This window comes from Sebastes fasciatus, chromosome 10 (genome assembly GCF_043250625.1).
Source record: "Sebastes fasciatus isolate fSebFas1 chromosome 10, fSebFas1.pri, whole genome shotgun sequence".
In the NCBI taxonomy this organism is placed as follows: Eukaryota; Metazoa; Chordata; class Actinopteri; order Perciformes; family Sebastidae; genus Sebastes; species Sebastes fasciatus.
The window spans coordinates 32,520,627-32,546,706 of NC_133804.1; the positions used below are offsets into that span (position 1 = coordinate 32,520,627).

The following is a 26,080-nucleotide window of genomic DNA, read 5'->3' on the forward strand; positions in this document are numbered from 1 at the left end:
TCTGTATGGATGTTTCCTCCAATCAAGAGGAAGTGCCTCTGATAGTAGTTCCTCCGTGGCATCACACTAATGAGGGAGTTCTTCCCTGAGCTGTTTGATCAATAGCGGATCAATAGGTCTTAACTGATCCTTTATAAGCCTCTAAAAACCAACTAACTCCTCTACAACTCAAACATAGATCCAGAAGAAACCTTTAGATGAATAACAGAAGCTATAAATGAATAAATAATGCATGAGACAAAAACAATTACTACAATATTCTCTTTAAGTTACATATGAGCATCAAATCAATATCTATCAGAATAGCTTTGAATCATCATCCTCAGCTTCAACATGTCTTAAATGACTTCAAGGTCCACCGCCCATTTACAGTAGAGGCTTTCATTATGTTGTCTGTAGCTCCACCTGGTGGTTTTAAGACACACTGACCGTGACATGGGTGTTGTTTCTCTCTCTCATGCAGATTCCTCCTTTCATCCCTTCATGTCCTTCACTTGCACCCCTGAAAAAAAACATAAAAACATCACATACAAATTTAGGTAACGCTTCATTTTACAGGTGAGAGTTTCATGGTAATTAGGTGATAATTAGCAAAGTATCCTATCTGAAATTTCTTTGGAATTACTGTCAAATTACCCCAAATATTTACCTCAAAATTCATCAAAAAATAAATCTGAGATTTCGAGAATAAATTCAGAAGTTTACAATAAAAAAATCGTAATATTATGAGAATAAAGTAATAATATTATAAATTAGTAATTTTATGTGTTATTTTCTTTTTTTCTCGTAAAGTTATGACTCTATTCTGTAAATCTCAGATGTTTTTTCCCTCATTGTGGCCCTAATACTGCGTAGTATATTTGCTCTTTGGCCCTCACTGCATTAAACTTATATATTATATACTTAGACTATAAACTGTGTTACCTTCATCACAATGATCACATGTTTTGCGGTTTTATTGTTTTATTTTTTTGCCTTAAATGTCTCTTCTGATAGCCGCAGGTTGCTCACCCCTGGTGGAGACAATAAGTCACACAGTGGTGAGATTTGAGTCTGATCTGATGTGTCTTCTATTAGTTTTCCACCTCCGATGAAGAGCAGCCGCTTCTCAAGCCTCAGGGCCCTATTTTAACCATTACATGCTATTTTAGCATATAATTATTAAATAATGTTTATAATAAAGTTATTCTTGAGGTAAATATTGAGGGGTAATTTGGCAGTAATTCCAAATAAATTTCAAATAGGTTACTTGCTAATTATCACATAATCACCATGAAATTTGTGGACCTGTAAAATGAAGTGTTACCCTCTCCTCTCCACCGTACAATGTGGGTTTATTCTCCATGATTTGATAATACCAGGTGACTCTACAGCGTTTCACTGGTTTTATCGCCGAGCGGCTCTCAAAAGATGAGCAATAAAATGCTCTGCAGCAGATTCCTTGGGGGTGAACTCTGTCTACAGTACGAGCACTTGGCTCTTAACACATCCTACAGTGTTAATGTAGACAGAATGCATTAAAACAGGGGAAGGAAAAATCAATGAGTCAGCTGAGGTGATAGTCCCATGGAGGCAGTATCCAGTAGAAGTCAGAATAATCCTGATAAGCACTGTAGGATTTCTTTAAATGTTTTTTTTTTTTTAATATACTATATGAAGGATTTCAGTTTGCGTCTTTCTGACCGATATTGAGTGCAGATTCTGGGGCTCATTGTGTGTGCTTCACACTTTGTGCCCGTGGCCACTGTCTATTTCTGTGGTTCCAGTTATGTGTGACTGTCTTTAGGAATGAGCCGGACTATATTACACCCTGGTCCCTCCCTCAGAAGCTCTGCTAAAGGAACAGCTGATGTCAGTCCTGCTTAAAGACACACACACACACACACACACACACACACCGACTACAACCTGTCTGCCAGCTTCAAGGGCACAGGCAGCCCAAAGGGGAGGAGGGGGCGGAGGCCTCCTACACCTTCCTCTCCCCTGCGACGCATCAGCACTTGGCACAGGGGGAGGCTCCGTAGCCCGCTCACAAATCCACAATCCCCAAGACTTGAATCCCAAGTTGCAGCAGACAGAGGAGGGGAGGGCAGTTATCTCAGGCTCCCAGCACCCCCCCAATGTGCCCGGTTGGATCATGGAGCTGCACTGTCTTCCTACTGAGACCCCCACCACAGCCAGCTCCTGCTCCACGGACCCCCTGTACGACAACTGCCCACCTTTTGCCCAGCGAGGGAGGGCAAGGGAAAGGGAAATGGAGAGCAGGGTTGTGTGCCCGGCTGTAACCAGACTCCCAGGCCCCTGCAGCCCTCTGCCTGGTCTGGCCCCAGCTGTGGCTGAGGTTCCCACACTGATCAGTGGGGGAAGAGGGACTGGCGCCTGGCCAGATCACAGCTACTGCAGCTGGAGAGGAGGCCTGGGAAGACGGGCCTGGGAAGCAGAGCTGGGTCCAGGCGTAAACAAAGCAAGAGGAGGAGAGAGAGAACAGGGACGTGGTTGGGGATGTGAGGACAGAGCTCATCTGAACCAGAGCCCAAACCCGTCGCAGAGCAAGGAGCACAGGAGCGCTCTCTCTCTGTACGATAACCTCCCCGACGCCGTCACCCCCGACAACCTCCAAGACGTCTTCGACATGGAAACGAGCTTCCAGGAGCAGATGTACCGAGCGTGGGCCCCTGAGCAGAACCAGGGACTGATGGACAGCGAGGGAGCGAGCGAAGGCAAGAGCACCTGGTCCTCCTGTGAGATCATCCTCGCTGAAATCCAGAATCCAGACCAAGACAAGAAGCATGAACAGGAGCCAGAGCTGGACTCAGGATCCTGTGGATTTAAGCCCGGGGACCCGATGCTGCATCTCCAACGTCTTACGGCAAGCTCCCCTCAGCTATCCCAAACTGAGTGCCAGGTTCTGTGGCCCCCGGCTGAAGCCCAGCACATGGAGAAGCCATCCTGGCCCCCCAGGGTGCCCCCTCCTGTACCCCTGGCAGACCCCTCCGCCAGCGCCCTCCGCAGCCTCCTCACCAGCCTCCAGCAGCAGATAGTCAGACAGAGGGAGGAGTACGAGGCACGAATACTCAGGTAATCTTGCATTTCAAACACACATAGTGGTGTTGCATTAGGCTCAGCATGTAAAAGACAAATGTCCTAAATGTACTTCAGGCTTCAGAATCACACTTTCAGTTCACTGACTGGAGATCTTCCCAGCGCTTGGGGGGTATTTCCAGTAGAGGGGGGACAAACTGTTCCCAGGCCCAGAAAGAGTTTGTGTCCACTCAGCTGTGCTGTTCTTTTCATTCACTTGACCCCGAGCTTCACCCTATATCCTGTTTGGTTCAAAGCACACCGACAACTGCTGTTAGTTTCTTTTAAAAATGTCCCAACAAAGGCAAGATTATTACTAATTCAGTCCTAAATAAATACATTCTTTTTTACCACTTCTGTTTTTGTGTTTTCAGTCTATTGTGGAAATCTCACTGTATTACATCTCTTATGTTAATTACTTGACCTAAAAGACAAATTCACAATGCTTCCTGTTGGTAAATTGCTGTTTTAGTGGATTTAATAGAAAAAGAAGCCCATGCTGTGTGGTTGACCTATAGGAAAGGCTCCTGACACTGGAAAGCGAGCTAATTTAAGGGGCCATGCTGCTGACCTAGACACAACACATACCTCATTTATTACTGATATAGATAGAGCGAGTCTCAGTGGAAGGTCACCGGTGCTGGTTGGCAAGGACCAGAGGAAAACCACAAGTCCTTTAGCTTAACGTCGCAGAGTACAGGCAGGAGATAAACAGATTTAATTGTACAATTTCACCAATTTCACCATCAGGCATCAAGAATCAAACCTACTAAAACCAAACAATCATTCTCCTCTCACTCCTGCAGGAAAACCTAACCCAGTTGTCAGCTAATCATTTTGATATTCTCTTTCTTGCGTCCTTGTCACCATCAGCCTAGAGCAAAGAAACGAGGAGCTGCAGGTGGAGGTTGTTCGGTTGAAAACCAACCTGGCGCAGCAGCGGCACTGGTACCAGGCAGTCCAGGCTAAGATCGCGGAGTCCGAAAGGACCCGGGCCGCCGCGGAACTACGCAACGCGACTCTGCAGAAGGAGATGGAGCAGTTCTTCGACACCTTCGGAGAGCTCAACAACGAGGCCAAGAAGACGGAGTACATCGTCAAGAGCTTTTGAGAGAAAGATTATGTATGAATTGTGTGCGATGATGTGAACAGTGCGTGCAAAGAGGAGGACAAAAAGGCACAAGACTGGCTAGTCTTTAAACTCTAGTTAGGAACATGTATTGTATCGATGCAGAAGATTTGGTAAAGTGAGAAATATGCAAAGCTTCACTGAAAGAAAATGAATCACTGATGTCCACTTTATTAGTTACGTAAGGGCAAAAGATGTTGGCCGGGTGATTATATTGTGGTCATTGCAGTCACACAGGACATCTCTGAAAATAAAAGGAGAAATAAACCGAACCAAGATGTGAGATGCAGTGTAACAGTGTGTACAATGGAGCTTTTCTCTTTTTTTTAAAACATGGTAAACATGGTAAAAATGGCCCTGAGCACCGTAACGCTCAGTCCTTATCTGATAAGATTTGTAGGAGTGGAATGGCCACTCCTCAGGTCATTTAAGGCATGACTTAAAGAATAAGGTCATGGTTGTTTTTTTTTAAAAGGAAAATATAGCGTTCAACAATTAAGTCCTCGGTGACTCCGTAGCGTCGTATTTCTGCATGTCCATCACACTGTGCAATCAGTTCTGCAAAAAAGCAGCTCCACAGTCTTTTTGAAGTTTCCATCTCGAGTTCCAAGGTCCAGATTTTCAGTCACATCCTCATTTTAAACCACAACATGTCTTCATGTTTGTGCTGAGGGGCCCAACTTCCTCCATAGACTTTGCCCCTCATCCACCAGGCGACTGCTGTCTGTCTTTAGGGACGATTCAAAAGGAGATAATGAAGGAGAGCGCTGCACGGTACATTTTCATAACACACACACACACACACACACATTAAAGGCTTACAAGGCAAAATAAAAATAAAAACACAACATCTGCATCAAACAGGCTTTCAGAACCAAGAACATCGAGGTACTGCAAGTAAAAACAACTGAACCTGAACGGATTTCTCTTTATAACAAGAACTACGGTTTCTTATCGGCATCTTTAATGCCTTCATGCAAGTTAAACACCGTTATGTGTGTTTCACTGCCTTTTATCTACATGATGTCTGATTCATGATGGATGGTGCGACTGCTCCAGTACTAATGGAATGGTTTAGAAAAGGAGCAGCCGATGCATTGATTTGTCGGTGAAATGCTTCGACGAGAAGCTTATCTTACACGGGCCTCGGTGTGATTGTGTGCAACATCTTTGCAAGAACACAAAAATAAATACTACATGTATCTTTTTGCCTCTCCCAAATTGACAGGATTACGATGTTCTTTTGATATACACATTGTTAGTCGGTACCTTATGTTCAACGGGGGGGTGCGGTTTATAGTTCTAACAAAATGAGCACACCGTTATCTATTAGTAATGAAAGGGTTCTACAGCCACGATGAGTGTCAGAGCATGACATCTTTACATACAGTACATTATATGAAATTGAAATGTAACACTGCAACCACAGCTTCCTCTAGCTGTCAAGAGGAAAAGCTCAAAATCCACATCACTCGAGGCAATTCATTAAAAAAAAAAAAAAAAAACCATTGCAGAAAGCACCGGCGTGGAGATCTGTAATACTGCAAGCTAGCTGAAGGATCAATCAGACTTTGAGTGTTTGATCATCGACTTATGGAAAGCTTTTGTTCGTACTGGCGTAACATGCATGAGAGCAGCTGGCGGCTGTGGTCTACGTTCAGTGCGCGTCTGCTCGAATTTGATAACCTCCAGGTCTCAACGAATGATTCGCTAAAAAAATAAAACTATTCAAAATACAGGCATATGGAACAAACAAAGAATCCCCCCACCTACTCCTGGTAACCTGGAAATCAATATGGATGCATACATCATATATACTTGATCAACGTAAACAATATCCACAAAGAAGAGAAAGATTTTGAAAATAGACAGCTTTGACCTTCAGTCCAAAACAGAGTTTGATGTTTCAACAAGATCCACCCGATCCCACACAGAAAGAAAATAGAAAAATAGACCTATTCGTTGAGGTTAAAGAGGAAAGAAGACAAACACAAAAAAGGGACAAAATAATAGATAAAAGAGGGGGAGGGGGGTGATGGAGTAAAGAGAAGGGAGGAAGGTGATGACTGATTGATATTTGGGTACTGTAAATGGGAGGACTGAGGCAGGCAGACGTGTGGCCACGGACTCGGTGTTCACTGGCTCTCGTCCAGCGGTCCCGTCAGTGTGTCGATGCTGCTGCTGTCTGTGTCCGAGGCCAAGGTGTGCTCCGTGGACATGGACGAGATGTCGTTGGCTGATGAGGACTGGGAGGCTGAACCTGACACCGCATCTGATGCATGACACAACGGAGAGGAGGTACAACGTTTAGCACAAGTAATAAAGTACAAATAAGAATAATATTTACATTTTTGTCATGGGACCGACATCACCACGATGACATAGTTCAGGAAAACCAGTATTAAGCTAAAGCTAATTATGCTCTCTGACAACTTATAGTAGTAGTTTGGTGTCCAATATTGCAGATAATGAATGAAGATGGTGCATGAACGTACCAGAGCAGTCTTCTTTCATCAGTCCATTCTTGTTCCTCTCTTCCCAATCAATCACCTCCTCATAAATGAGTTCTGTAGAAAAGCAGAAAATAAGAAAAGTGTCGTCAGTGTACTCAAGACTCATGCAAAATAATATTCATAAAAAAATCAAAAAGAAATCTACAAAATCATAACATACAAATAAAATACGAAAAAAAGACAAATCAAATGCATATTCCTACATTAATCTGCACCATGGTCTAATCTCATTTACGAGCAGCCAATCAAATTTCAGACACATAAAGAGAGCGTGTGTGTGTGTGTGTGTGTGAGTGTGAGTGTGAGTATGGTGTGATGGTGTGTGCTTTACTTCAAGATCTATCCACATGAACAATGTATTCCAAGTAGTCTCCCCACATAGCCACATATTTCTCAGTCCTGTCCTTCCGAGCTGAAAGAGATTTGTTCGTATGATGCCACTGACTCTGTGAACCATTCCTGAAAAGAGGGCTCGCCTGGATTCCTCCAGTGTCTCATAATATCTATAATTTGCTTTCCAACTATTATACTGGTCTGAATAAAGTTAGATGCTCCACAGTGAGAAGTCATTTGTGGATCACTGAGAACATGATAGCCTCGGGCAGAACTCATAGTGGGTCTGGGAAATGTTTTTTTATACGTTTGTGAAGCTTTAACCAGTAGTTCTGAATCATGGGACGTTCCCGGTGTAGATGAAGATGAGCCCCTTCAGAGCTGCAGCACTCCCAACAGTCAGCGTTGTCCTTGAGGGGACATTTTATAATCTTTATTTCCTGGCTTGGACGCTGGTTTTTAGAAGGATCTGGCGTTGTTTCACACAGTGATGGTGATTTTTTTTGCTTTAACTCCATAAGCTTTGTGAAACACATCATGTGTATATTATAACTACATATAGATAATGGTAAAACCATGATTCTTAGTAGGGTTAGGTTTACTTTCCTGTAACTTGTGATGTAAAGGAAGTGAAGCTGCACTGCTGATAGATTTCCCTAGAGGGCAGTGCATCCTACCTTTCCATTGCTCGATGGAGTGCTCTCTCTCTTCCAGCTGCTTATCTGAAATCTGGGGAGGAGGCTGTGAAACAAAGAGAAATACGTTCATCAGCAAGGTCACACATTGATAATAAAAGTGAACCACCACTGGAGCAGTCTCCTCACCGCGTCGGCCTCTCCAGGGTCGTACCACACGTGGATGTACGGGTGATTGAGGGCCTCTTCTACGGAGATGCGGCTTTCGGGATCGATGACCAGCATTTTGGACAGCAGGTCCCGTGCTTGACCTGCTGTTATGGCAACAGAGGAAGGGCAGTGTTACTATGGAAACAGGTCCATGACATCACTTCATTTAAGCGGTCTTCATGAGGACTGATTACTTCCCGTCGCGGTGTTGGGTAACATCTCTGGGAATGTCAAGATTTGTTCTCTTGTTTCAGTGATGCTCTAAATGCCACAGATTAGGGCATAAAAACGTTTGACCTGCATGGTCATCCTCTGAACTAGTTGTGTAAGGGACACAGTTTTCTGCCTCTGCATCCCTGTAATGTTGTTGGGAAATGTCTCGTTACATCAAAAAACTGTCTGCAGACAAATGCCTCTGTTTGACTAAAATCGATGTCTGATGGCAGAGTCCTTGGTAAGAGATTAAAAAAATACATGAAATTTGACAATTCTCTTAAATATCTATGTTGGGAAACTGTGTAATATGCATTAATGATAAGTTAAATAAGCGTATTTTAGTGTCCAAATGTCTTACTCTTCAGTTTGTCGTGTTCAGAGTCCGAAGGAAAGGCCCAGTCCGGGAAATTCTCGGCGAAGCTGACGCCAGGATACTGCGGCTTGTTCATCACGTAGTTCCTCACGGTCTCCATCAGTCGGTTCATAAACTCCAGACTGGGCGTGCCCAGAACCTCAATCACCTTATTCCACTGGTCGATGTCTGGACAACATGCTTGTTATGGAGAACTCAGTTGCATTATGGGCATGTACATGTGTCACATCTGATAAGACACAGAATCAAGACACAAACACATGACACTGATGCACTTTGCATAACAAATATCCAGACGATGAGTCTGCAGTCATGCTAGCGGATCTGTGAGGCTGTACTAAGGCACAGTGGTGCTTTGAGCTAAATGCTAACATGCTCACAATGACAATGCTAGCATGCTAAGGTAGGTATAATATTGTGTACCATGTGCACCATCTTATTATAGCCTGTTGGAATGCTAACATTAGCACTAAACACAAACTACAGCTAAGGTTGAGGGGAATGTTGTTAGTTTGTAGATATTTGGTCAAACAAACTGCACCCTGACGATGCTGCAAGGATCACCACGGTTACTACATTTCATCCTGAGGGAAACATGAATGTGTGCACGAAATTTCATGGCAATCTATCCAATAGTTGTTAAGACATTTAAAAACCACAAAAAAACATAGATATGCACATTCAGCAGGCCGCTGACTTACAACTGCAATAAAAGGCTATTACTTCCCTCCATGAAAAGCAATCTACTCCAGAATCACACTGCGTCCATTCTCAGCTACTCAGGTGTGAATGTGCCTCTGAAAGGAGCTGGTGAGTGAAGAGGTGACCAAACCCATTAGAAACGGAGAAACGGCCAATATAAATGCAAATGATTTGAATTGCTTCAATTTGATTCCCTCTATCAATTAAGGGGATTATAGCTATCTGAAAAAACAACTGCACAGATTTAATAATAATCATTGAGGAGGCTGGTGAAACACACGCAGCGCTCTGATTAAATTGGAATGTGCTGGAAAAGCTCGAGTGGTCCTATTCAACAGATTATGTTCAGAGGGCATAACTGGGACGGACAAGTGTGCCAGAAGAACTATAAGACACGAAAAGTGTCTCAAAAGATGAGGGTAATACTTTGTGTTAATGGAGGTTTGATAGAGGGGGGGAAGATGGAAGAAATGTGACAGAGACGGTGAGAGCGGCGAAGGATACGGTCGGTGCCCTGGAAGATGACGCTGCCCTTTACCATCTCTCCCATGATGCACCCCACCGACCAGATGTCCACTGGGAACAGAGAACACACAGAGGAGATATTGAATAATGATCACATAATGTAATGCATGTTAAATATACAGTAAGATGACAGATGTTGTCGGATGCGCAACAATGACAAACACTGAAATGCACAACACTAGATCTCTAGCCTTATGTTGGTCCATCCTCTGGCTGTGCCATGGCCTGATGCTTTCATCACATTCATCTTAAGGCTGGCTTTCCTCTCTCTCTCTCTCTCTCTCTCTCTCTCTTTCTCTCTCTGGCCTGGAAACCAGACGCAGCCTTCCAGGCCTTTACTCCTCGCCTGTGCTTATCAGTTTACACAGCTGTTGCTCTCCTCATCACTTTCCCTGTGTGTGCGCTTAGCAGAGGAGGATGTATGTAGTTTGTCTCGCTCTCTCTCTTAGTTGGCTGTTTGCTTTAGAGCGTGCATATGCAGCAAACAACCCCCGTACTTCAGTTTCACTGAAGCTGAAAGATCTGTGTGTTCTGTTAATGTCTCCAGATCATACAGACCACTTTAGGTCAAGTCTCATCATATTCAAACTTTGGACAGATGACACTATTCATTAGGACTGCTTTAACACAGTTAAACAGTTAGGCCAGACCACATAAAAGCCTTCTGACTACTTCCTGTTTCTAATCCTACCGCTATATGGTGTTTCATGTATCACCTTGTAGTTAACGGACACTATTTGGTATCTCTTTAGCACGGATTTTATCCCAATGACTACAGTGGACTTACTGTAGACTTGCATGGCACTCTGTAGAGAATGTTCTTGGCAGTGAAATAACTATATAAAACTATAAATCAAACTACTGTTTCTCATACTTTTTTCTCTCTGGGGTATGTTCCAATGAACAAAATAGACTATTCCCAATTTTTTAAAACAACAACTCTGTCCCCTGAGGCTCTTCTGCCTCCACTTAAGAGAACTGAAAAGACTGAAAGGGAGACAAACAAGGAAGGATCCAGTCCTATCCAGGAAAGGGGACTTTGTGAGAGATCATTTCAGCCATCATGCAGCCAACCGACCACAGGTCCACTGCAGCAGAGTAGTGCCACGGTAAGGACATTCATTGTCATCATGGTTGTCAAATAAAGCAACATTGAATAAAGCTGCGAGCGGCGTACAAGCACATTGTTTGACATATACAGTATGTATGCAGAGTGTGAACGGAGTTCACAACAGACAGCAGAGAGAGAGAGAAAGGAGGATGAACACATCGAGGTTGCTGAGCTGGATTTGAACCAGTGACCGTGCAGTCACAGGTTATGTGTCCATAAGGACAACAATGGACTCTGATTGACTTCAATGTAGTACTTCACCAATTACCTGTAAAACGTATTCATTATGAATTATTGTGTATGTCATAAAGGTTCAACTTTTGAGGCATGTTATACCTTTTCTACCAAGTCAACAGTAGAGGAATGACTGGACAGTAGAGAAATGACTGGACAGTAGACGGGAGAGATGAGGAATGACACTGAATTATAATATAACAGAGGTCTATGAGAATGAATGCATGACCACTGATCCAGTCATTTTCATTTTCAATAAAAAGCGTGAGCAGAAAATCTGGTTACATTAGCTTAAACAATTTTAATTTATGACTTTATGTAAAATGGACCTAAACAACACAATTGTATAAATAAAATCAATAATAATCCGTTCCAAGCGGGTTCCAGCCCCTGTGGTGCTTGGACCACTAATAACCAGCTAGAGCCCGACTGATACTGGATCAAAGACTTGTGTCTGTGCACTTATTATTCTTAACAGCCGGCACCATCTGTTCTGTGATGTGCTTCTTTGTTTACTCATAATGCTGCTGTGTGAGTCCGCTGGACAAACCATGATAATGATGACACTGTTTCTTAATTAGCTCATGCTTTCCTCCATATTATGCTCTCTGATATCATTTTGGCAAACCAGCTGACATATATGTAAGATTCAAATTAATGTATTACTAATGTGTGATAAGACAATGTCAACTAATTATGATGGCTCTCTTTTTGAACTGTTGGTCATTTTGTTCCTGTAAACACATGAAAGTATTACATTGGTATATAATGTCATGTTAATCAAATTATTACAATATTTTCGTTAATGCCAAATTTTAAATTAAGTGTAATGGGACAGAGCAGTGTTATATGTATGTATGGTCTTAGGAGTGGAGCTTTGTTCCTTCATCTATCCCTTTCATTTTAGAGATACAAGGCTGGTGATTGACTGTCCTTACCATTCTCCTTGTACTTCATGCCCAGTATGACCTCTGGGGCGCGGTAGTATCTGGTCACCACGTAGGGGGTCATCATGAAGTTAGTGCAGGCCGTCCGAGCCAGGCCAAAATCCAAGATCTTTAGTGTGCAATCTGACTTCACCACGATGTTACTGGGCTTCAGGTCCTGATGGGAGAGAACATCTATCAATCTATAGAAAGATTCACACACAAACACAACCCTTGAGGAATTTATTTTTGTCGCATTTAAACAATTTCCACATTCTTCAGTTAGCGATGCAGCGATGCAGTTTTTGTGTGTGTTTACATCAGCCTTGTTTAATCCTGTTGAACCGAACTCTGAAGTGTAGGAAAGCACCTCACAAACAAACTGTTGAGTCATACGAGGAGCCAACTGTATGACCAATAATCAAACCACATTTCCACCACATGACTTTTGTTTACAATTTCTGGACGGTTTTGAGTTTTGCCTTTGTGAATGCAAACCGGACCTGTTGGAAAAAATTTAAATAATGTACTATCCTCGCATTGGTTCAGGAACCGGACCTTTAGGTGTGAACCTGCCCTAAATCAAAGACATGATCCTTTGCTCATGAAAAACTCCTGAAACAAGCAGAGAGTTTCTTTAAAAGTTCACATTTTCTAATGTCACTTTTTCACAGAGTAGTAAATATGTAGGACTGGATACTTAGTTAAATGGTGAATTAATAAGGAAATTAACACCATCAGAAAATCCACCATCTGGTGGTTTAACACCTCGCCACACAGCAGTGATGTAGAAGTACTCTCCAGGGTGCGCCAGCACACTATGACGTCATTGTTTGATGTGGTCACAGGTGCAACAGAGCAGGCTTCTGACCGCACTCAACAGTGATGCAACAAAAAATTCTTATTACTGTCTTATTAACATTTAGCCCACAGCCCACTTATTCCTTGTCCGGTTACCCTGTGGATGATGCCGGCAGAGTGCAGATGCCTGATGCCACAGAGGATCTGGTAGAGCAGATAGGACATCCTCTCATGGTCCAGGTCCATGTGGATCACCTGGCATAGGCTGGCATCCATCAGCTCCATCACCAGATACCTAAACGCAGAGGAATGAATGAAAAGAAGTGAAGTAGGGACACAAAATGGCAGGTAAGAGATACAAGCAATGAGAGATTAGAGAGTCATAAAGAAGAGGCAGAAAAGGTAGTAGAGGAGTCCATAAAGGAACAGTGATGAACGCAAAGGAGCAATTAAAGCAGAGAGAACATATAAAAGCAGCACAGTGCAGTAGAAGAGGCTGACGGGTAAATAGAGGGATGCTAGTTAAAATGCTAACTTCAGCTAAAAACTCTGAATCCCACAGAAAGCAGAGTAGATTGCTGCAGCCAAAAAACACTCTACTGCCACTCACAGGTCCTGGAATTCCTCCAGGGACTTCTGAGGCGTGAACACATTGATCAGACGGATGATCTGCAAGCAGAGAGACAGGCCATTAGTCCACTCTGTTACTCTCCCATCTACATCCACTTCACTGTGGGGAGAGCTAGCCAACTGAGCACAGAGCACTCAAGTGGGTTTGTCTGGATTCTCTCACTCGGAGCAAGAAATTGCCTCCACATTGCAGCGAGCTGACCCGCGCTTTTTCTCAAGTTTGTAAATTATTTCAATATTTCTTAGAACAGACAATTACGGTCTTTGTGCTGCCGGTCATATTATATTACAGTCCTGCTTTAAATCACATCAGATAAATAAAAGAGGGAGGGATATAATTCATTTCTCATGAAACAATACATGAGAAAATGTGAGGATACAAAATACATTTTAATTTGTCTGCCAGCAGTTTTTAACCGCCCAGCATAATTTGTTAAATAAAAAAGTTTTAACTGCTTTATTATGTTATAATTAGAGCTGTCAATCGATTAAAATATTTAATCGCGATTAATCGCATGATTGTCCATAGTTAATCACAATTAATTGCATGATTGTCCATAGTTAATTGCAAATTAATCGTTTAATTATTTATATGTTCAAAATGTTCTTTAAAGGGAGATTTGTCAGGTATTTACTACTCACTGAGTATTAAATCCCATCAACATGGGAGTGGGCAAATATGCTTGTTTTATGCAAATGTATGTATATATTTATTATTGGAAATCAATTAACAACACAAAAAGACAAATATTGTCCAGAAACCCTCACAGGTACTGCATTTAGCATACAAACTATGCTTAAATCATAACATGGCAAACTGCAGCCCAACAGGCAACAACAGCTGTCAGTGTGTCAGTGTGCTGACTTGACTATGACTTGCCCCAAACTGCATGTGATTATCATAAAGTGGGTATGTCTGTAAAGGGGAGACTCGTGGGTACCCATAGAACCCATTTACATTCACTGATCTTGGGGTCAGAGGTCAACAGACCCTTTTCAAAATGGCCATAACAGTTTTTCCTCGCCAAAATTTAGCATATGTTTGGAGCGTTATTTAACCTCCTTCACAACAAGCTAGTATGACATGGTTGGTACCAATTGATTCTTTAGATTTTATAGTTTCATAAATGATGCCAGTATCTTCACTCTAGTTTTAAAACTGAGCCCGCTACAACCTAAAAATCATATCAATACGTTAAAGAAATTAGTGGCGTTAAAACAAATTTGCATTAACGCGTTGTCATGTTACCTTTGACAGCCCTCCTTATAATCCAGTACTTTATAAATCTGAATCAGACATGTAGCACATATTCCAGAGGGTAGGAAAAAGAGCTGGATGGTTTTCAAGTCTGTCTTAAAACAACTGTCAGATGCTCCTGTGAACATTTGAAACAGTGAAATCGTTCCTCCTGTTCATAAGGGTCATTAAGAGATCCCTTCCTAACGCCATTGCAATAGGTGCTATAAGTTCTTGTCCTGTGCAAAAATACATTCCAAATGTTAGCATGACACTTCAGAGTTAATCAGATCAAATGGGTATCTTCCAAAGCCACAGTGTTTTAGTGCAGAATTCCCTCTTTGTGTTTCTATCCCTCCGTTGCAGCTCGACACAGAGAGACTCTCCGGAGGAAACACAAAGAGGGAAAATAAAAGCATTGTGACTCTGCGTGATACCGACTTCATTCGTATAACTGGGAGTTTTGAAGTCTCAAATAAGCAGCACATAAACTTTATAACATTCTTTTGAACAGAACAAGGACTGTGGATTTTGCGTTGGAAACAGGTTAGGAAAGGTTCTCTTAAAGGCCAGAATCAACATGATTAGACCAAGCAGTTTCAATGTTCATATGGGCACCTTTCAAAGAAGACCGACTTAGAAAAATGTGAACCTATCCTTTAAGTTTAAGTCTTACATTTTTGTGATTGACACATTTGAGCAGCACCAGCTCCCTGTAGGCACGTTTAGCATGGGTCTGGTTCTGGAAGGGCCGACACAGCTTCTTCACTGCCACTGGTATACCAAAGACTGTATCTAGAGCAGAGCTGGTCACACATCGTGTAGAGGAGGGAACAGACAGAGACAAAGGTCATTATCAAAGAAGAAAGATAAATGCATCCTGCAGAGCAAAAGCTGACTCACAATCAACTTGACGAGAAAAAGTTGCAGGTAATCAAGTCCCCAGAGAAGAGGAATCAGCATAAAGCATACCTGCCAACCTTCAGACCTTAAAAAGGGGAGGATTTCAAATCCAAAGTGGGGGGGTGTGGGGGTTATTATAACAAAATAATAAGTACACTGCAACAGCATTTTTATGTTAAACTTTTGATTTTACCTCCCAGGAATGAAAAGTGAATAATTCTCCCCTCTGGTGTGAACTTGGCGTGTGAACCTCTGGCATAAACTATTCATCTGTTTTTATTTATTTTTGCTCCTGCTTGAGTATTTCTCTCTCTTAGTACTCTCCATTTCTCTCTCCTTGTAATGATAATAATAACAATACGTTTTATTTGATGGCGCCTTTCAGGACACCCAAGGACACCTTACGAAGATAAAATAATACTGGAACAGATAAAAAAACAGCCTGACACGATGAAAACACCATCAGAGTGAACATAACAAGAGACATCTAGTCAGACACGTACTGTATGAGAGGGAATAAAACAGTAACGATGTTGAGGGACACAACAGTAGGGATGTGCATTCCAAGCAAAAATACTATTCAAAAATCACTGGGAATTAGTCGATTATTATTTGAAAATCACCGCATGAATGAAGTGTTTTAAGGTGAGTTACTACCTTTTGCAGACATGGAATAGAGTTGTGACAATTGCTTACAGTTTAGAGAATGTTAAAGCTGCAGTAGGCAGTATATATTTTTGGCATCATTGGGCAAATATTCCATAATAACCTTTCAGCATATTGTAATTCAAGTGTTCTGAGAGATAACTAGACTTCTGCTCCTCCTCATGGCTCTGTTTTCAGGCTTTAGAAATATAGCCCATGACGGGAGACTTTGACCAATCACAGGTCATTTCATTGAGAGAGCGTTCCTATTGGCTGTGCTCCGGTCATGTGACCGGAGCTTGGCGTTCCTCCAACAGATTTTTCAATGGCGGCTGCGTCACAAACTTTCTCATTTTACAGCTAAACAGTGCACTACAAGATGATCCTGAGAACATCTGAGGAGAGAAATAGACATTAACGTAACATAATATTGATTCATATTTGATCAGCGCTGCCTAGTTTGATCGTTTGGTCAGAGTTTGCGAGTGATTGACAGCCGGCTCTCATAGACGGCAGCTGGACAGCAGACCTTAGATGCCGTTAGGAGCACCGGAGGACACAGAGGAACATGATTTTTTTCAGGTTACCTGTTTCATGTCCTACTGTCACGATATAGCGACCGTTTTATAAAAAATAACTTTTTTTAAATCATATTTGCTCCGATCTCGCCTACTGATGCTTTAAGACTGTTTCAAAAAATGAGCCAAAGCAATTGAGTAAAAGTGTAAAACCACCCTGGGCCAACGACACTAAATCACTAAATGCTAATAAAAGTCCAGCCTCTCACCAGACGATGCCCTGGGCCCCGGAGCCGATGGCGCGGAGCTGCTCGTAGCGCTTGAGTACAGTGAAGGTGGAGTCTCCCACCTGAACGCTGTAGAACTGGCCCTCCGCCTCACTCATCCTGCTGAACAGTCAGGACCACCAGCGCTGTCTGCCAACAAGACCCATACAGAGAGGAGAAACACAGATTAACACCAGAACAACATGACCAGCCACTTCAGCAGGACACAAAATCATCTGTCTCCAAATGGCCGTGCAGAATGGTAAACAATTTATAGCACGCTAATAAGCCTACATCAGCGTGATGAGGTTACCGCACTTATAAAGAAACTTGAAACCTTTTTTTCCAGTCCACTGAATCACTCCAATGATCCGCAGTGAATGGCAGGGCCTAATATGGTTCCATCTGTCAGGCCCTGGCATCACTCCCTCAATTTTTAGCCCAGTCCTGAAGCCAAGCAATCTATCATCGCTTTCTGCCCAGTTTGTTCATCTGACAACGGTAACAGTGGATTGGAGCTGAAGTCGAGGCTGTAAATGTTTTCGTATGTGTGAGTGTGTGTGTGTAGTGGAGAACAGAGGCAGCTGACAGCTTGGTGTTCCCGAGGCTCTCGCTGCCGTATCTAAACTCATGCTGACACACTCCTGCTCAGTAAACACACACATAACACACACACACACACACCGATGCAGACAGCAATTAAGCTCGTCATTATTCTTTGATTTGCATCCAGCTTCATAACAAGTGTGTGTGTGTGTACGGCCGTCAGCATTGGTATGAGCACATGCTAACTGATTCATGCTAATACATGTTAACACGTGATGTGTTTCAAAAGTGTCAGTGTTAGCATTGATTCCTCAGGCAGGAAATGGAGGAGGAGGAGTATTATTCTTGGCCAGGGTTTGTGTGTGTGTGTGTGTGTGTGTGTGTGTGTGTGTGTGTGTGTGTGTGTGTGTGTGTGTGTGTGTGTGTGTGAGTGGGCGAGGGCACACAATCGTGTAGCTATGCAACAGCGAGCAGTCACGGCTGTTTGTCATTCCTTGGGAAAACAGCCACAGGTTAAATGTCTGTTTGACAGACAACAAGGACATGAACACTAAAGAAAGAAGCAGCAGGGGAGAGGTTATGATCAAATAGAGCCAAAAAACACCTCAAGCAGCGTGAATTGTAAAACCACTCAGTCTCAGCTTTGACACCGTGACGGCACTAGAAAGAACTGCAGCAGAGTGAGCAGTGAGCTCCATCAGTAAGTAGAGGTGGACCGACTTGACTGGTATTGCATTTAGTTTGGAATTATTAGTTGAGAGCATGGATGTGTAAAGAGAACTGGATACAGCTTTGGGAGGTGGGTTCCTGTGCATTCCTATGAGAGTTGCTCAGTGGCGCATGAAGACAAAATGGCTCGACTGCCAAGTGATAAAATCCCCGGATCATCCGGCGATTTTCCGCATCCATTGGGCTCACAGAGCAGGCGCAGTAGCGTTTCCTTTTAACTCCGCCTCCCAGCCCTCAGTCCAGCCTCGGTCTGTGTCTCATTCACATGAACGGAGGAAGGGAAATAACTCGGCTATTAGTGCATTTCACGTGATAGTTCGTTGTAGTACTGCCGTTTGACCACTACGAAAATTTGCTTCAAAGCCCGACGCACTTCCTGGAGGCTTGAGAGAGGGAACATTACGGTGACATCGACTATGAATGAACAACAGCCAAATCTGCAGCCTTGTTTTTCAATCAAAAGATAAAAAGTAAAGCAAATAAAGCAAATGATGGTGTATATTACTATCATTATTATTATTATTAATAGTAGAAAAAGCAGTAGTAGCAGTAGCGTAATTATGACTGGTGATTAAAGAAACAAGTCTTAATAGTATTTAAGACTCAAGGTCTATTATTTGTGGAATCTTTTTTTTCATTTGCATTTTTTGTATAAATAAATAAATGCAATATAAAAGAAAAAGGCAAAGACAGGAGAAATAAACTTTTGGAAATGTTTTCAACAATAGTTTAATAATATTTATCATGACGCAGCGAAGTCTGTCACCATCTTCGTTCAATCATTTTTATATTGATCTAATTAAATACATTAAAATAAAAATAAGCAATTTACTGAACCCCACACTGTCTCTCATCTCCTCTTCAAACACACATTAGAATATGCCACCACGAATACACAAACCCTTCCACTACATCATTCAGTTCATTTCCATAAAACAGCAGTGTTTCCCAGCTTGTTATTTTGTGCATCTAGTTGAGGTATTTCCCACTGTGTTTATGACTTCAGTTGATTGTGTTATCTTATCCCACAGAGTCTCAGCTTGTCGTCTCGGTTTATTTCCTATATTTATTCTGAATAGTTTGTCTCTTTTATCAGCCCAGGATTTTAAATATCTAATGAACATGCCATCTTTTCTCTTTAATGTGTTGCTTAGTAATCACTGAAAGAATATGGCTTCAGATGTAGTCGGTGTGGGTCTGCAACCGCACCATTACTCAGATGAAAAATGAATCCTTCTCATCTCTATCTACTTTCTTCCTCTGCCTCCCCGGCGTTTTCTCCTCCTTCTCACACATGCGCGTCCAGCTGGCTCTCACACTACACCCAAGGGGAGAGCTGCAGAGACCTTTACTTTCTTCGTGCTTCTCTCACTCTTTCCATTTTCCTCAGCTTTGTCTTCATTGTATGCCCCTGACATTCCCTCGCTCCTCTGCCCTTTCCTGGGCTTCTCCCCTGTGGCCTCCTCAAAACCCCACTAAGGGACTGAATGGTACTGACAGATATGAATGCTATGATTATCAAAGCAGAGCTTTTCCCACTTGATTACATAATTGTTTAAAATGCAGGTGCAGCAGAGACATCATGCTAAAACCTTGGCTATGCTCAATTAGAATAAAATGAAAGTTTCCCTCGACATGCAGGCAGCATGGATTCTAGGCCACAGCACATAAACACCTTGCGCAACAAATATCCTGCAACACCTTTCCCTCTGAGAGAAATACTGGCTCTGCTGTTTTAGCTTGGAGGCTGCATTGGCTAAAAGTGGCACTTTGATATTTTTCTCCAGTATTACCTCAACGTCTGGTGCACCGATTCACAACACACACATCAAGCTAAAGAACACTATGAATGGGGCCATTAATCATAACCAAAACCCATTTCAGCTGCAGCAGCAGGCACAGCAGTATGTACAATCCTTCACTTGCTGCCAAGCTAGGCACGACTAAATGTACAGTTGACTCAGCACAGATATATGGACACCGACAGGGAACAACTGGAGTGAGAAGGAAAAATTGCATGTAAGCTCAGAAAGCCAGACAGACACCAGCAGGCACCGAGGAATTTGTTCAAATGCAAAGGGGATTCGATTAGTGTAGATGAAAGTCAATGTCCCCAAGGGAAACCTAGGCCTTTGCAGGTAGGCTACAAGAGGGACAAATCAAAGACTTAAAGGTAGTGCTGCGATGTGATCACAGCATGAACCATAGCAGCGCAATCACATCACTTGACCTCAGTAATAATGACAGTATCATGAAACAGCTAATAGGCCGACTGCAACATTCAATTTCATTATCTACAACACATCATTATGTGGTGGAAATCATACCCATACAAAGGCTAAATACCATAAAAGGAGAGGACAGATACCAATACTAGGGCAGACAATTAAACGAATAATAATGGTGAACACGATTTTGGCTTCAACAAGATATTAAACCTGATCACTAACAATGTTAACTGCCTACGAAACTAGTGCTGAACGATTAATACAACGAGTAATACAACGAAAAAAAAGAAGTTGTTTTGTTAATGCTATTTATTACGCGGTTTTGTTGAATACTTGATCCTGGAAGGCCTACAAAAACACGTCAACCCTGGAGCACTCTATAAGCAGGATATTGTACAGCGAGAAGGCCATAGTTGTGAAATAAACCCCTTCAGGGTGATGCAAGACCGCATCGCCCTGGAGGGGTTTATTTCACAACGATGACCAACTCACTGGCTTCACAATATCTCTTACATAATCTAATCAACCAGAGGGTGGGAAGCACCTGGGCCCATGGGCTTCACATGCACGCACGCTGCCCTACTTATCACGTGACATTATGCGAATGAATGCTACGCCACGCGCAGGCGTTGATGCTCACAGTAATACCATGTGAAGATGGCCATCAAGTGCAATCCACAAGTTGTCAAGTGGTAGTAAATGTACAGTCAGTGTAGGTTTCAGTTCGTCTGTGAATAAATGCTGCAGCTCCTCAAGACCCAAGTTAAGTTTCTGTGTCTTGCTTCTCGACCGCGGAAGTCTGGAAGCTGAAGCAGGAACAGTTAACAACACATTTACAACGAGGCTTTGAGTTGACTAAATATTTATATCATATTTTAGTGGTAGAGCCATAGTCAGTGTGCACTTCAGTTTGTTACAATACTGTTACTGGCTGGTGTCGCCCCTTCCGTTGGACCCCATGGGACCTTATCTTGGAAAAAATATGAACGGTAGTCAACGGAGAGGGATAAATATTCTTTTGATCCCGTTTGAATTGCGCCATGAATCACACATATGATGTTTGTCAATTTAAAACATAATTTTGCAAGTCAAGAAAGTCTCAGTTTGTCGTAGTCTCATTTAGTTTTGTGTGAAACTGCTCAGTGAACTACATCTCTCGTCTCGCACAATAAACGTCACCAACACTAGCTAACTTAGCTATGACCAGGCACAGATGAAACGTTATCTGACCTGATGTGTTTTATCCAGCGACTCCTGGTCTTTTTATCAGACAGGAAGAGAGAGAACAATCAGACCCGTTGCTGGTGTGAGTACATCGTAGCTTCAGCGAGAGAGACGTCACTACGCTATGAAGAGACATCATTTTATGTGCACTGAGTATTTGTCACTCCTTATAATTTAGAATATGCATGAAAAGATGGCAGGCAGCGTTTCCTTCCTTGTCCCTTAAAATCCATAGCTATGAATGCATATGGTTTTGTTCATTTCAATGCTTCTCTTATCAAAGAGTTGATAAGAGAAGTGACCTTCAGCATCCTCAACCCAAGCTCATCATCATGAATGCTGTCCAGTTCAGTCCAGTGCAGCCTTGGGGTCTGACGTGGCCTTGGCTGGCTCAGTTGGGAGTCAGTGAGCTGGCTATGATATCAGATTAGCATGGCCTGAAGACTCAGCATCTCATCCTGATGTGGCAGAGTTACAAAACACACACACAGGGGCATCTATATCCAGGCTGCTGCTGCAGAGATGTCTGCTGAGACTGTACCACCAGTCTCTAGAAGAAGATACTAAAGATGTGTTAAAGGTACTATAAGTAACATTTTACATGTATTAATCACTTTATATTGCCAATGTGTGAATGGATTGTAACGTGATTTAAAAAACTGAGACCTTCCTCGACTTTCTCGGTTGCCTATAACAGCCTGTGGACTGATTTCTAATGCACCGATATCACTTTTTTTCAGACCGAGTACAAGAACTTACATTTGGGTACTCGCCGATACCGAGTACCGATACGAGTACCGACACGAGTACTTCTCTGTGCCAAAAGACCCTCGTTAACAGCCAGCTTCAGTTCACTTAACGGCCACAGGTGTCATTAATAATGAGGATTTTCTGAAAGTTAAATACAGTACCTTTAATGGGGAAAAGGATGCCAGCAGTACCACGTGTTGCTTGACACGTTTCTAGAAACAATCTTGTTATCCTCTCATGTGTACTGCATGTACTGTGTGTACTGCATGTACTATGTGTACTATGATTTCACTGTACTGTTGGCTAAAACAACCAAAAGCTTTGACATGCGTCAGACTGTAGACATGATTTGTTGACAAGCTGAAACTTGCCTCTTGACATGCCAAATATAAAATATAGCACTAGAGTTAGCTTTCATTCTCTACAACTGTTTTCTTGGCAACTTTGGTTTAAAAACCTGAGAATACTCGGCCTACATTAATGTCATTCATTTGACTCACTGTAGATACATTAGTGTAGGTCTACATGGGTAAGTTGTAACCTGAAGTTATAACATAACATTGGTGTAAAACGGAGAAAATGCTAAATTTCCACACGCAGCATGCCTACTCTCTCACACACACGCACAAAGGTATGAAGTCAACCGTGTATGACACACCGCGGCCGCAGCGCCGCTGACACCCGATACTGGTATTGGTACATCCCTATTCGTAACGTTAGCTGATAAAGTAATTTGCAAACTACAAGTTGGTTAGTATCATGGAGCCAATGGTCCAGATAAAATATAGCACATTATGTAAAGGGATAATGCCGAGGGGTCCGTTATCAGGAATTAATGGACGACGTGGAGAGACGTCAGGATGCTGACTGCAGTTCACTTAACGGCCACAGGTGTCATTAATAACGAGGATTTTCTGAAAGTTACATACAGTACCTTTAATGGGGAAAAAGGCAATCTTGTTATCCCTTCATGTGTACTGCATGTACTGCATGTACTGTGTGTATTATGTACTATGATCTCACTGTACTGTTGGCTAAAACAACCAGAAGCTTTGACATGCTTCAGATTGTAGACATGACTGTAGACCTGATTTGTTGACAAGCTGAAACTTGCCTCTTGACATGCCAAATAAAAAATATAGCACTAGAGTTAGCTTTCATCATCTATACCTGTTTTCGTGGCAACTGTGGTTTAATAAACCTGAGAATACTCGGCCTACATTAATGTCATTCATTTGACTCAATGTGTATTGTTTATTGTTTTGTTTTGCACAATTTAAGACTATACAACATAACAAATAAATAAATGAATAATATAAAGTACAGGAAGAGGCTTATCTGAAGCCTCCACCTAGAGACAAGATTAATATAAAAAAATAATATGACTACATAATACTGATAACAAACAATTAGGACAAGATATATATAATAACAACAATAACAATACAGTAAATATATAAAACAAGATAAGTGTGTGTGTGTGTTATGTGGAAGTGTATGGTTAGTGTTTGTGAGGATATTGATTTAATATCTATTTTACAAGTGTAATTACCTCTGTTTACATTACATCTATTTTTATATTTTATACCTCTTGTGTAATACCTCTGTTTATATGTATTTATTACATCTACTTTACCTGTTTTATTTGCTTTATAACTGTTATATGTTTTACCTGTTATATGTTTTATCTGCCTCGTTTAGTCTTGTCAAGTATTTGTTTTAAAGCACTGACCAGAAGTGGCAACTGTGAATCTGGTTGTATTTAATAGGATGACAATAAAGCTTTCTATTCTATTCTATTCTATTCTATTCTATAAAATGGTGAAAAATGTGGATCAGTGTTTCCCAAAGCCCAAGATGACGTCCTCAAATGTCTGGTTTTGTCAAAGATATTCAGTTTACTGTCATAGAGTAAAGAAACCAGAAAATATTCACATTTAAGAAGCTGGAATCAGAGAATTTTGTCTTTTCTTCCTTAAAAAAATAACTGCAACCAATTATTAAAATAGTTGGTGATTAATTTAATATTTGACAGCTAATCGATGAATTGTTACCTCTAGTGTAACCTTTCTGTTTATATGTATTTATTACATCTACTCTACTTATTTTACAAGTGCAATTACCTCTATTTACATTACATCTATTTTTATATTTTATACTTCTAGTGTAACACTTCTGTTTATATTTATTTATTACATCTACTTTGCCTGTTATATCTACTTTACCTGTTTTATTTGCTTTATAACTGTTATATGTTTTACCTGTTATATGTTTTATCTGCCTCGTTTAGTCTTTAGTCAAGTATTTGTTTTAAAGCACTGACCAGAAGTGGCAACTGTGAATCTGGTTGTATTTAATACAATGACAATAAAGCTTTCTATTCTCTTCTATTCTATTTCTATTCTATAACATAACCCTGAGAAAACTCGGCCTACATTAATGTCATTCATTTGGCTGAATGTTACACTAGTGTAGGTCTATATGGGTAAGTTATAACCTTAAGTTATAACATAACATTGGTGTAAAACTGCTATACGTCCCCGCAGCAGCATGCCTCCTCTCTCACACACACACACACACACACAGAGGTATGACGTCACCGGTATGACACACCGCGGCCGCAGCTGGTCTAACGGTCAGAATCAACGGTTAACAGCCAGAGTGACGCGAACATGAACGCCGGTTGAATCCACGTCGCGTTCAGTCGGTTATAAAGTTACCGAGGCCTTCACTCCCCCCGTCTTTAACACTTTATGTCGGATCAATGCGGTAGTGAGAGGCCGGGGCTGAACTGAAAGCTGTGACGGACCAACGGACCAACGGTGAACGGTTAACTAGCGGTTAGTGTCGGTTACCAGCAGACCTACCTTCTCCCGTCGCCGCTCCCAGGTCACTCCCATGCATCGAGAACACACAGATGAAACTCTCCCTCCGTCTACCAGCAGCGACCTAGACTCTACACTCGGGAAAGTTCAGCAGAACGGGCTGTCACGACCGGTAGAGCTTCCTAGCTAACTCCAGCGGCAGCACGGAGGAACGGAGGAGGAGGAGGAGGAGAGGAGGAGGTGGTGAGGAGGAGGAGGAGAGGAGGTGCGGAGGAAAGGAACGCCACAACAAGCACAGAGCGAGAGAGAGCATGCGGGTGACGTCATCACGCACAGTTTACGTGGGCGCAAACTTTTTTTTTTTTTTTCTCTCCACACAAACTTTGTGGAAAAACTTTTTGTTCTGGATGTTACTTTATTTACTTTAAATATATAATATATAATATATAATATATATATATATATATAGTATATTTATTAATATATATTATATAATATATATATATATATATATATATTTTATATAATATAATTATATATATAATATAATATATTAAAACAAATATATATATATATATATATATATATATATTAGTACAATTACTAATATATAAATATATATATTTATATGTATACTAGTACAATTACTAATATGTAATTAGTAATTGTACTAATTATATAGTACAAACATTTACAAAAATATATATTTATATATATATATAAAAATATATATATATATAATATAATATATTAAAATATATATATATATAATATATAAATATATATATAT

The 26,080-nt window shown here is 41.5% G+C and overlaps 3 protein-coding genes across 3 annotated transcripts in view; 2 read left to right on the plus strand and 1 right to left on the minus strand.

Annotated features, from left to right (window-relative positions):
* tmem126a (transmembrane protein 126A) overlaps positions 1-26,080 on the plus strand; it is a 592,581-nt gene that overhangs the window by 82,848 nt on the left and 483,653 nt on the right. The gene's annotated exons all lie outside the window — the stretch shown is intronic.
* On the plus strand, positions 1,898-4,312 carry LOC141775775 (uncharacterized). Its single transcript, XM_074649450.1, has 2 exons — positions 1,898-3,078; positions 3,955-4,312. The coding sequence occupies exons 1-2, from the start codon at positions 2,138-2,140 to the stop codon at positions 4,190-4,192; spliced, it is 1,179 nt and encodes a 392-aa protein (XP_074505551.1). The 5' UTR covers positions 1,898-2,137; the 3' UTR covers positions 4,193-4,312.
* On the minus strand, positions 4,362-25,609 carry mapk9 (mitogen-activated protein kinase 9). The gene is made up of 12 exons (XM_074649449.1): positions 25,333-25,609; positions 16,992-17,138; positions 15,333-15,462; positions 13,400-13,458; positions 12,946-13,084; positions 12,001-12,166; positions 9,697-9,768; positions 8,476-8,658; positions 7,881-8,005; positions 7,734-7,797; positions 6,706-6,777; positions 4,362-6,482 (listed from the first exon to the last, which is right to left on the minus strand). The coding sequence occupies exons 2-12, from the start codon at positions 17,105-17,107 to the stop codon at positions 6,346-6,348; spliced, it is 1,263 nt and encodes a 420-aa protein (XP_074505550.1). The 5' UTR covers positions 17,108-17,138; positions 25,333-25,609; the 3' UTR covers positions 4,362-6,345.